Here is a 13,395-nt window from a genome sequence, read left to right on the forward strand (position 1 = left end):
GTCGGCACATTGTATACGCCACCACTTGTTCTTTCGAATTGTAACATTCGTCTCTATGTCTTGACTTTGGTTCTCCCATAACCATACGTATCTCCTCATATGATCTCTCTGAGACCTTGCATCTTTATGCCCGTTCCATCCCTCTCTTGCATGCACACCACCATGACCCAAAAATCAGGGGACTTATACATCATCCCGCCACACATACTCATTGTGCATCATGTGCATACCCATCACGTCTCACTCACATGCTAATCATGCTTCGCCATCACATGTCTCATGGACATGGCACACTTCACACTCATTATTGTATTATCCCTTCGGTCCTCTTTGACCCATCGGTTAGAGCTTGCGGCTACCAACCACGTGACAGCCTCGGTCTTTCCCCTCTCTTGCATGGGGACTTGGGGGACTGGTAGTGTTACCATTAATGCTTCGGCACTCGTTCAGGCTCACACTCCTGATGTTTTATTTGATAAAGTCCTCATCCAAGAGTCTCTTGACTGTGGATTTTGTGGACTTGTTAACGATACGCCCTTAAAGGGCTAAATATTGGAATTATTCACTTTACACTTGACTACCGTAGCCCTAAAATCACCACTTTAGGGTTCAGTCAAGCCCAAAAGCCCATTACATGCATTATTAGCCTTGCAAGGGCAATTTGGTAATTTCAATGACCACACCATATTTGGCTCTATAAATAGACATCTCCTCTCTACAAACAAGATAAGGCTTCACTCTCCTCTTCTCATACCTAACTCTATATGTCCATCTTTATAACTCACTTAGGCATTGGAGCGTTGAACACCGGTCAGCCCGGTTTTCACCCGTGAACCGTGTGCTCATGGTTTTCAGGTAATTGGAGATGGTGCACTTTCCCATGATAGTCAAGATTCTAGCCCCGCCGGAATCTCACAGTAACAATGTGACAAAGTAGTTCACGTACTATGACATACCTACATTTTCATGGCCAAAAAATTATCGTACGAGCGTTTTAGACATGCTTGAAAATGATTCATTTTGAATCATGTGACATTGACACATCTAGTCTTCCGCATTAAAACAATAAATATAACAAACAAAGACCATACACCAAAAATCACCAATGTGCTAGATCCCTTAACACAAAACGAACAATGCAGAAAGGAGAGTAGTAACTAGTAACCGTGGGCTACGAGCATTATTATGTGGAAGGAAGAGAAAGATGGCAACAAAAGATTGGGATGCATTTTGAACATTATCTATCCAAACGACAATTTGTTGGTGTGGATAACGATGTCGTACAGCAAATCAATCACACTTAAAAACTTGAATTATTCATGTGACTGTTACATACCCACTAATCTTGAAAGCAGTACATCATGGGGGTATTTTGGGAATTCTGATCAACTAATCTCAAACTGGAATTTGAGTTAATTTACTAACCATGGTTAAGTCCAACCAAGGTCTCTTCCATTATTAGTTTGTTGCACCCTAAAGGAGAAACTTTGGATCCAATTCGAAAACCATGTCGAGCTTATCAACTCCAACACTTTGCACTCTTCGTTTCTCCAGCAACGTCAGACCGTCGGCGTTGGCGTCCTTTGCGGTTCGGGTTGTGAACCCGGTGGGGCAGAGGAGGGAGGTTGGGATGAGAGTGATGGCGGTGGCCAAGTTCAAGGGGACGCAGATGAGGGAGAAGAAGCTGACGGAGATGATCGAGAAGAAGGTTCTGGAAGCCAAGGAGGTGTGCGGCGAGGGAAATCCGATCACGGACGAGTGCAAGGTGGCGTGGGACGAGGTGGAGGAGGTGAGTCAAGCCAAGGCCGATCTCAGGCTCAAGTTGAAGGACAGTGATCCTCTCGAGTCGTATTGCGAGGATAATCCTGAGACCGAGGAGTGTCGAATCTACGAGGATTGATCATCATCCATCTGCATCATTGTCTTATATAGATTGTGTGCTGCTGTGCTCAGATTTGATGTGTATTAGTTCAGTAATAACCGACTGTAATGTTCTAACTATTATGTTTGTTCGATCAAGGAAGGAATGAAACCTGTTATGACGTGTTTCTTTGTACATCATTACATTGGTCCTTTATATTTTGATATCAATAGGGAGCTAAACTAGAAGCTTACAATAAAACAGAAAAAAACACAAAGAAGTACGTTTTTGTTTTGGGACTAAACACAAGAATGCATAGGGAGTTGATGAATTCTTGCTACTCTAGTAATGGAAGAGCAAGCAAGAACCATAGTACTTTAGTCTTCCTTAATTAAATTTTTATGGCCTTGTCCAAGACCCTAGATCGGCCGTGTCGAATTCTTGGTATGGCGTTAATCGGCGAGCCTATGTAGGTTTGATGTTGCTAATGGTGGCCGATGGTGCTGCAGGGGTGGGTTGATAATCGTGGACCAACTTTAGTTGGTTGAATTTTGATACGGGTGGTACAACGGTTATGACATTAGAAGCGTAGTTGGTTTAAATTTAGATAGCTAAGTTATACGAAATCAAGTGCAAATATGTAGAAGTGAAGCGTTTGAAAATATATAAGATAAATAAATGATGGTATATGTAACACCTACATTTCCATATTATTTTGGTTTGGATACAGAGTATGACATTAGAAGCGTAGTTGGTTTAAATTTAAATATCTAAGTTATACGAAATCAAGTGTGAATATGTAGAAGTGAAGCGTTTGAAAAATATATAAGATAAATAAATGATGGTATATGTAACACCTAGATTTCCATATTATTTTGGTTTGGATACAGAGGATCAGATGATTCACATCATTGCTAAATTAATTGCTTAAAAGAAAAAAAAAACTGCGTTTGAAATATATTGGTAAAATAAAGGCATTTAAATCCCCAGGTCCGAAATTCGAAAGAGGCTATCTGATGACACCATGGCGCTGCTTCGACCACCAGCTTCGCCTTCCTCCCTTTCCTCTTTCATTCCTCCCCCTCCATCTCTCGCCCTAAAATCCACACCCAACCTCCCATTTCCCAAAGCCCGTTGTCCTTCTCTCTGCACAGCTTCATGGCAAGAGCTTGTGGGCGTTGTAGTATTCTCGGCGGTCCCATTCACCGCCGTCAAAGCCATAGCCAATAGCGCGCTGGGGGAGTCGCTGCAGCGCCGACTGGAGGAGAGGAAGAAAGTTGCGGTCGAGAATTCTTCCAGGTTTAAGGCCTCGGCCCAAAATGCTCGTAATCGGAGGTAATTGTTCCGGTGGCCATTCTCAATTTATGCCAAACACTCCTCCATGGTTATGTAGCTGACTGAAACATTTATCACTCGTTAATCATTTTGTATAAATAGCCTATACCTTAAGAGACTGTTCAATGTAGTTTGTAATGTGCTAGCTATTTACATATTGTATGCAAGCAGCAAGGGCTTATGTAGTGTCTGGCTTAGTCATCTGCTACGGTTTTAATCAGATACCATCAATGGGGAATTTAATGCGAACCTTGTTCGGCGATATTCGTAAATTATTGTTCGTTTCTTTATGTGTATAGAGTGTCTGGTAAAAGATATGTATGGCATCACTGGCTTGCACTGAAATTTTGTAATTCACAGCTTGTGGTATGGAGAAGAGCGTCCCCGCTGGCTTGGTCCAATTCCGTATGATTATCCTGAATATCTCACTGGTGAACTACCTGGGGATTATGGTTTTGATGTTGTAGGTCTGAGCAAAGACCCGGAGGCTTTCCAGCGATATTTTAAGTAAGCTGCATGTTTATTTGTGTCTGCAATATAATCCTCCCACTGAGTTCTGGCTTGTTATATACTAGAGTCCTACATGATTTTATCTGAGAATTAATATATCACTGTAGACAGAGGGGTGACAAACTTTTAATTAGAATATGATAATGAGGCAACAGGCTTGTGTTAAGCAGATTACTAGAAAAGGCAAAGGAGATGAAGCTTATTGAAGCTTTCATGGTAGAAAGCTTATTGAAGTCTACTCATCTGACATTTGCAGCTCATACTAATTTCATTGTGTCTAGTATAAGGAAAAGCCGGTTCAGACCACTGAATCTAGATCGTTCTTATGGTTCATCTGGTTTGAGTAAAATGCTCCTTGGGATGCACTGTTGGGTCTTAGCCTTGAATTTCTAGGGAGTTTTTCTGGGAATGATCCTAGAGCACAGTTCTTTCTGAATCTGGTCATACAGAAGGTACTCAAGGTAGAGGATAATGCAATGTTAGAAGGATATATTTCCTCTCCAAGGAGGTGTATTTAGTCAGGTTCAAGCTGTTATTATGACCCAAAAAAAAGGTTCAAGCTGTTCAAGAAAGTCAGCCAACTACTTGTCTGTGTTTAAATTCTAAAATTGGGTGACGAGGAAATTGGAGATGATATGGGAAACTTTCTCTGTAATATATTAAGGAAGACATCTGGAATCACTTATAGCAATGACAGACCTATTGGTGAGTTGTTGAAGAAAGTTTGGTTTTGTTTGCCAAGCGGTTATGGAGATTACCTTTGGAAAGTGATTCTCTCTGCTACATTCTGATGATGAACAAATATGTGATTTGTAGATGTGTGGGGAAGGGCACTTTTAAGTTCTGAAATCTCATGGATGACTGTTCTTTGCATGGCTGTTAGGTTGCGGTAGGCAAGATGCGCAGGGTAAGTTCTGGGAGGCATTGTGGCTGGGGACAATAGTTGAAGTCATTGTTTCCCAGGCTCTTCACTTCAGTCTACCCAAGAACCGCCCATAGTCAACAATGACTACATCTGGTGATCCTTCTGTCCACGGTTGAGTTGAGATTTGGTTACAAAAGGCAATAAAATAATGCAGATATGAAGGAGCTTTTCCGTGCCACTGCTGCTGGATCGCTCAAAGGTGCTAATTATTTCTTCTCAAGAAATGACTCCTCGAGATAATGCGTAGAAAGGGGGTGAAAACTGTTGATGTTTTCCTTCACTTTCCAAGTGGTCTGAAGCTTGAGTAGTTAAGTTGTTCACTCTCCAAAAGCTCAGAAGCTTGTGCAGCTGAGTTCTTAAAATAATAAATAAAATAAGTAAATAAAAGATAATTATAATGGTAAAAAACTGTACCTTTTAAACTTTCCTGATGGGTGATCTCAATGTGGTTACTGCTTTTGCATTGACTTGCTCCAAGTGCTTTCATAAGCTAAATTCTCTGTTCTGTAAACATTATTTTGAAAGGATGATTTTCAAAGTTTTTTGCATGTTTAGTACAGCATTGGTCTTGTGTAGCTTTAAATGAGTGTGTAAAGTAACAAATTTAAATGTCAGATAATTAGAGTATTCTTTGTTAAACTGCAGCTTTGAAATACTCCATGCACGTTGGGCCATGCTAGCTGCCTTTGGTGCTTTGGTTCCAGAAATTTTAGACCTGTTAGGAGCCTTTCACTTTGTTGAGCCTGTGTGGTGGCGAGTCGGCTATTCAAAACTTAAGGTTAGTACTTTCTGGGATGATATAACTTTGTTTTCCTGTGAAGACCAGCCAACTGGATCTTGATTTCTAGGAATGATAATGGATACTTTATTCTATATTATTCTAGCTGAGATGATGATGTATCTTTTATTTAGAGATCAAGTTCTGCTGATTATTTGGTCAAAATAATGGATAATGGAACTGAAGTTTGACAATCAATTGCAGTGTGTTTTACAGTGGACACTGCACACTCTTGTGAGACATAGAATGATTATCTCTCATCGACTCATTCAATCAGCAAGACACAATCAGCCTTTTAGTTGTTTTGACTCTGGCATGATAGTGTGCCTGTCCCTTTGTAATTTCCTCACAAGTCAGTTATATCTATAGAAAATAAAATCTTTCCCTCGGATTTCAATTCTTTTCATGTGAAATTATGTGCTGCTGTAACTCTTTGCGTCTTCTGGCCTTGGGGGATCTATAGGATCATAACCCCTTTCAGATGTGGAGGTAGTTATGGCCCTAACGAGATTGATGTTCAGTCTAATATGTTTAGAGCTGTTATATGTTAATATGCTAATCCTTTTTGTTTGACAAATAGCAAGCTGCAACATAATGTTACAAGATGGTTAGATTCATCAACGTCTACGTGTTTATTTTTGCCTTTGTGTTAGACCATGTATTTGGCAGAATTATACAACCTCATCCTGCTTGACAAGCTAGTTTTATATAATTTCTTGAGTTGGGAGCCTTTGATTTCTATCTAAGTTACCAACACCCTACAGCATATGACCATATAGTTGTGGTAAAACTCGAGCACATATTGGCAAAGGGTTTAGAAGTGATAAGCATAAACCCAATCTTGTAATCTTGGTATAATATGCAACATTATCAGGTGTTGGTTTCTATATGAAGTGAATACTATCCAATCAACTCTCAACTATTTCTGAGGTATTGCTGTAGGGAGTAACTGTTACTGCACTCCCTGCCCCAGATATGCTGTCATTTTATGCGTTTTCTCAATGGATTTAAGTAAAAATGTACTATTTATTTTCATATGAGCATATGCAAAGTGCATTGCCATTAACTTCTTCCTTCTGGCCTATCAATGTTTACCAGGGAGATACACTGGACTACCTTGGCATCCCAGGACTCCATGTAGCTGGAAGCCAAGGAGTAATTGTTATAGCCATATGCCAAGTCCTTCTGATGGTAAAGAATCATTGAAACTCACTTCTTGCATGGCTTACTTTTTATAATGCTAGAGTTTTAACAAGCTGTCAAATTGTGCTTGATTCAAGTTGGTTTGTCTGAAGTGGGAATCCTGGGGCTCGTTTAAGTGACAAAACTTACCATCCATGATTCTTATTGTCTGATTTATTTTTGGTGATAAAGTATGGAATTTAACTCTGAAAATGGCTTATTATTGACATCAGCCAGGATAGTTTAATTCACTGGAACAAAATTTGTCTCTGTTGCATAGTCTAGGGAGATTTGTTGTCCCAAAGACTTCACGATCATATAAACTTGCAGACTGTTGTTATGGTTGTTATGGCTTAAACCACACTGTTCCAAAACAGCGACTTGTTTAGGTTGCACGAATAAAACTTCTACTACTGGTTGACAAGACATAGATCTTCCTTGTATACACTTGTGTTTCCTAGATTGTTAATGCAGATATCGTTTTGAAGTTCACTTACTGTAAATATTGATGGTGGCTAGGTTGGACCAGAATATGCAAGATACTGTGGAATTGAAGCATTAGAGCCACTGGGGATTTACCTGCCAGGTGACATTAATTACCCAGGAGGAGAGCTTTTTGATCCCTTGAACCTCTCCAAAGACCCTGTAGCTTTCGAGGAGTTGAAGGTGAAAGAAATAAAGAACGGGCGCCTAGCTATGGTTGCCTGGTTAGGCTTTTACAGTCAAGCAGCATTGACAGGTAAAGGCCCTGTACAGAACCTACTTGAACACATTTCAGATCCCCTGCATAATAATATATTGTCAATACTGAACCTAATGTAATCTTGTTAATATGTAATGTACATGTTATAGACTACTGGGCAAACCCGACTGACTGTAAAAATTAAAATTAAAATAAAAAAGTAAAATCTTACAGGAGGTTAATTAGCAATTGTATCAGAGTACTTATAATAGGTTTATAAGGCTGTAACATATTCTCATTAGTTTCCTCCTATGTAATCTTTATGTCTCAAGAACTATCAATCACTACAAGTCTCATTGACTCTCTTGTTTGAGGCCCAAACCAGCTCATATTGGCCAAAAATAACATGGAATATGATGGAGACTAGGAAGAGCTAAAGAGGGTGTTGAAGTCACTTGCTTTTCCATAACTGGGGGAAAAAATAGTGTACATTATTTTCTTTTCTTTTCTTTTGAGAGGATATGAAGATAGTGTACAGAATGGTTGACACAACTTTTGTCAAAAGAAGAAGGAAAAGGAAAAAAGAAAAAAGATTTACTAGCACTAGGTGGTCGACGGTGTAATCACTTTTCCGGTCTAATGGTTTACGGTAGCCCAACACAGTTCCATATATATGGTTTACAAACAGTCCTCATATCAAACGTCCAATTTTCATCGTTAATTCCTAATGTTTCATTTGCTGAGTATGAGCTGCAGTCCACGCAGTGGTATGCGTATAAATGATCCATCTTACTTTCTTTTTTTTTTAAAGAACAACATCAATTATGTTAAGGAAACTCGGATAACAACGAAGTTCTCAATTCCATATTTCAGAATCTCTCAAGATTTTTGAAAAGTCTCCTCCAAACGCAGCATTAGAGTACAATCATAAGGCCCAAATGCCAATCTAGAGTTGATTGTTTCGTTTTCGTGACTATTTCGGGTGGGTTTAAGACGCTGCAATGCTTTTGGAATACAGCAGTCGCCTTCTGTCTTAGCTTTCCTCCCTTAGGATTGCCAGTCGCCTTCTGTCTTAGCCTTTTTCTCTATTAACGTTAGGTAGTGGTTCTCAGAATGTGATGTAGGGTGGAGACGTGCCTAGAATTAGCACCTTGTTTTTGGAAAAGCTTGAGCAATACCTTGAATTGGACCACTTCAATTAGAGGGCTCATACATGTGGTGTGCTAGTCAAACATTTCAACAAGTGATATTGAATTGAAATAGGATCAAAGAAGGAAGAAGCCGAAGTTCTTTAATAATGAGTGAGACAACACAACTGTACACAAAGTGCTGTGATGCCTTTGAAAACAAGCCTCTCAGGATGGTCATGTGGAAGAAGCAGAAACCCGTGTTTGTTTTGTTAAGTAAACAATACTAAACAGTGACCCAAGTTCAATTCTATACTCTGATCTAGTTTATCACATTACATGTGGTTTCATGTGGGAAGCTAAGCATGATAGTGGTACATTGCTTCTTCTATATTCTTTTCTTTCTTTCTGATAACTTCAGTTTCCATCTGCATTAGGCATTATGGGCACGCGGTTACCCATCTTTTACTCTTTAGGTTTTCTCTAATTTTGGCTTCTCCTTTTGTGATCTTCCAGTCTTGCTTCAGGCAATTGAATAATTGGGATTTTTTTTTTTTAGTTTGGAGAAATAATAATAGGGGAACTTGGATGGTGTACATCCTTATCAAACTAAACAATTCCAGATGTGAAATTGATGGGCACCAGCTAGCTATCAGCAATTAGCCATTGGATACTAGCAAAAGAAGAAGAGGCATAGAGTCAGAATTTTATGCCTTAAGCGAAGGGTCCAGATTTGAAATCAACTAGAGTACACCTCGATACTCATTATTAGATAATACAAGTATGTTAGAAAACAAATTTTAAAGATGGTGACGGATTTGTTAATTTTTCTAAGAGAAGTTTTAAATACACTCTAATAATTTCTGAATACACACCCTTTACTCAATACACCACATATTAAATTTTTCAATAAACTGTTTTACTAAATACACAACTCATAATACCTAAAATGTCATTTGTCACAAAAATCATGAAATATTTTTTTATTTAATTACATAGTCTAAATTATTTGATATGATTAGTATATAATTATACATACTGACATTTATAAATGTCCATATTTGATTACATATCTTGTTCTTGAGAAATCCTTATTGCTCTTCAGATCTTATAACATTAAAACAATAAACAAGATGAAGAAGGCATAGCTCTAATTGTTGCTAAAGATGAAGCAACAACGAGGTGTGTGCACGAAAAAAATAATTTGAAATCTAGTGGAAGGAGAAATTTAATTTCTTAACATAAATTACAAATTTGGCGTCCTAAACTTAGAAATTATGATTCCTTTATGGACAAAAATAAATGAATTTTTTATCAACAAATTTCATTTAAATTTCTATATAAGTAGAAGTAACACACATAGAAACTTTGTAAAATTTTTAGTACTTTATTAGTTTTCATCTTTAATATTTACATTTTTAGTTACACATGACCATTCTAGTCATTTGACATAAATATAAAATCTAATTCGAATTGCAAAATTACATAGATGTGTATTAAGTGATTAGGGTGTGAATTTAAAATTTCTCTTTTTCTCAATATGGTAAAAAAATTCCATTTCTAACCTTCATCCTTCTAGATTGTTGTTGTCTTGTTGATGAGAATGGGGCATTGATTTGGGTCAAACTAATTGGTGTAGTTGGGATTAGAAGATTGAAATGTAGTGTGAATGTTCTAGTCGGCCAATGCATGTTTGATGGGATTGGTTGCTTCTACCTTCTTTCTTTTGGCCACAAAATGTTGCTTAACGAAGGATGGACCGGTTAAGCAATCCAATCCCATTCCATGTATTTTTCCTTGTGTAAATTGGTCGTATCCTATGTCTTTTCAATTCGCTCTCTTCTTGGACATATTAATTTACTTTCCTTTTTTACTTTCCTTTCTTCCTCATATATATACAAAATGTATCGTGTACTTGATTCAAGTACGTATTTTTTCGATCTAACTCAACCCAATAGTAGCAGACTTAATATTAGAATGATTGAAATAATTTATACTATTATAACAAAAACAGGTTTGATTAACTAAAACTCATGTGAAAATACTACAACACTCCAAAAATTTATATTCATTTATTTTTTTAATAATTAAGGGGCATTCTGGTAAAAACACAAATAAGATAATAAAATAAAATAAAATAACTATTTTTCAAACCATTAACTACTATATCATCAGTAACCATATCATGATCAAGATAAGTTTTAATAAAAATCTAACCTTGTCATCAATCTTTTTATTTTATTTTTTAGAATTGACTCTTCCACTGTCTTATCTTTTGAGTAGGCGGGTCGAGGTCCTACGAGGTACTCACTACTCGGAGCAGCCTCCCAAAAGGATAATCTTTTTTAATTGTTAGATCATAAATTTTATTTTAATAGAGCATGTGTGGAGATGCTAGGTGTAGGGTGATGTGAAGTGAAAGTTTGAGGAGAAGGTTAGATTTTCGTGAGAAAGATTATGTGAACACTATCAAATGCATTGGTCTCCCATCAACAAAGCATGATGTTGGCCTAGCGTAATAAATACTTTTCGGCACATATATATGCTACACATGTTAATATAAAAAATAAAAAAAATGAGGAAGTTACCGTTTGAAAGTTATTCACGAAGATAGTGAATAAAGTTATAAATAATTATTTTTTATATTTTTTATATTTTTTATATTTTTTATTTACCTATACACTTTTTATATGTTAAAAATTTATCTAAAATAAAATATAATAGTAATATTGTCATATTTTTTTACAACCATTTTAGTTGATTAATTGTGTTTGAGTTGTTAATAGTATGGATAAATATTAATAGTGAGATGGTATCAATGTGAGTAGTGAGATGGTATCAATGTAACAACGGCTCTTTTAATTGAAAAAAAAATGTTAATGGAGTGGAAATATCAAAATAACTAAAAGTAGGTGGAAATGAAAATGGGTCTCGATATATCTAATCAAAAATGTCCATCACTTTTTTTGCTACATTTTAATTTCCATGCGTTATTGCCATCATCATTGCCCCTATAATGTGAAGGCGTGAGGCCATCAACATCAAGGCATCAATAAATCATCAAATTATTCGATTCATCAAAATATATCACATGACAATTTCTCTTTTAGAGTACGGTTGCAGTGTATAAAGTAAGCCTGCAATCCGCATATGCTGCTTATAGACACAAGAAGCTTTTGGAAAAAAAAAATTCAAATGGATTTATTAAAAAAGTGTGTTGCACTTATAATTAATGAAAGATAAAATGGATTTGTATTCTCCATAATAATTACAAGATCATATGTTTTAATGCTTAATTTAGTCGTGGTAAGAAATTGTCACACAAATATGTCCACATAAAGTGGTATAAAGTGGTATAAATCAGTTTGTCTCAAAATGGAAAAAGTGAAGTGAGAATCCTCTTGTTATGAGTTGTAAATATGTACGCCCTAATGATACTCCCTTGCGTAAAGAGGGTGCAAATTTTGGGTCAAATGGTAAGTGGTGCAAATCTTGTTTTTGGTTCGTAAGTGGTAGCTAGTTTAAGGGCTAGTTTGGTATTGCTACGACTTTTTTAAAAAATATGTTGTTGTTGTGCTTTAAATTGAATCAATTATAAAATAAAATAGTTTTGTGTATTCGTGTTTGGTAAACATTTTTTTACAAAAGTTGATAATATTATTTCTTAGTGTTTTTTATGGCAGCAGCTTCTAAAAGCAACCATGATGCTGCTTCTAAAAGCTGCTTACTGACCTGTAATTTTAGGAAAAAACTGCTTTAATTTAATTTACCAAATATAATAGAATTTAAAAGCTGACATAGAAACTGATTATTTAAAAGCAAAGCTATATCAAACTAGACCTAACTCATGTAAAAAATGAAAAATACGGGATAACTCAAATACCATGCTTGTAATTCAATGTAGCTCAAATGATTAGTTGCACAACCATATGCTTATCTAGCAGAATAAATCTCTAGTATACCATCTCATTTTCGCTTTCTCAATATTGGAAACAGTATGAGACCATAAATTTGCAACCAAGTCGAAGAATCCTAGAGTATGATTACTATGATAGTAGTAACCAACTACTGAAAGCTACATATTATGAACGTGAAGATACCTTCCACTTTTGTCCTTAGTTAAAGGTTAGATTCTCATTGAAAATTTAAGGACCACAGGGACATACCACGCCTAAAATTTAGACTTGCGCGTCACTCCCTTCCCCAATTTTGTAACACAAAACATTTCATACCTGAATCAAACCCAGTCCTATAATTATGTAATCAACCCCAGGCTAATTCTGCTACTTTCAGTAATTGCTACGTCTCTGTCAGAAAAGCACGACACGTTTTAGTAGCGTAGACATCAAAAATATTTTATCTGCCTTAGAAGGAAATGCCATGACTAAATGTCATGAAACTCCACTTGCGAAATGGCAAGGTTTTAACTTTAAAGTAAAAACAACAAAAATATTATTAGACGTGAATTCGTGAAAGTTTTTTTTATGATTATAGCAGGAACATGAGACATGACTGTATCTATACATGTATCGGTACGACTAAATTGGAAAGACAAGTTGGAATATTGCTTATGAAATTAAGTGCCCATTTATTAGAGCAAGAACACTTCTTTTATTATAATTTAGGCTTAAGATAGGGCGGGTAGTTTAATATTATGAGCTTGTTTTGACTTTTGATTCCTATTGTAAATCTCACTTAGAAGGGAGTTTGGTCAATGGCTTAATCTATTGTATGGGTTAATCGTGGTAGTGAGTAGTGAGTACGTGAATTAATATCATGTTGATGATACAGCTAAGTAACTTGTTGTCACGTACTTGCCGAATATTGCAGTGAATTGCGAACACCAACAATTGACAATGTCGTACAGAAGATGATATTTTTCATTTTGTTCTTCAAATTTTGAGAGTGTCAAATCCCACTCCTCTTTATCTACTTTTGAGTCTTTTGACTTGTATTCGTAAAACAATTTAAAACGGTAGATGAGACTTTGCTTGA

General features: G+C 36.5%; 2 protein-coding genes across 2 annotated transcripts; both read left to right on the forward strand.

The window, feature by feature from the left end:
* Window positions 1-1,478: 1,478 nt before the first annotated feature.
* LOC126793609 (calvin cycle protein CP12-3, chloroplastic) lies at window positions 1,479-2,056 on the forward strand. The gene has a single exon (XM_050520176.1). It carries the CDS (start codon window positions 1,508-1,510, stop codon window positions 1,898-1,900), a length of 393 nt encoding a protein of 130 aa, XP_050376133.1. The 5' UTR covers window positions 1,479-1,507; the 3' UTR covers window positions 1,901-2,056.
* Window positions 2,057-2,860: 804 nt separating this feature from the next.
* On the forward strand, window positions 2,861-7,547 carry LOC126793600 (chlorophyll a-b binding protein 7, chloroplastic). Its single transcript, XM_050520165.1, has 5 exons — window positions 2,861-3,196; window positions 3,557-3,703; window positions 5,277-5,409; window positions 6,508-6,600; window positions 7,111-7,547. Exons 1-5 carry the CDS (start codon window positions 2,886-2,888, stop codon window positions 7,411-7,413), a joined length of 987 nt encoding a protein of 328 aa, XP_050376122.1. The 5' UTR covers window positions 2,861-2,885; the 3' UTR covers window positions 7,414-7,547.
* The last annotated feature ends 5,848 nt before the right edge of the window (window positions 7,548-13,395 follow it).

The sequence above is a fragment of the Argentina anserina genome, chromosome 5, assembly GCF_933775445.1.
Source record: "Argentina anserina chromosome 5, drPotAnse1.1, whole genome shotgun sequence".
In the NCBI taxonomy this organism is placed as follows: Eukaryota; Viridiplantae; Streptophyta; class Magnoliopsida; order Rosales; family Rosaceae; genus Argentina; species Argentina anserina.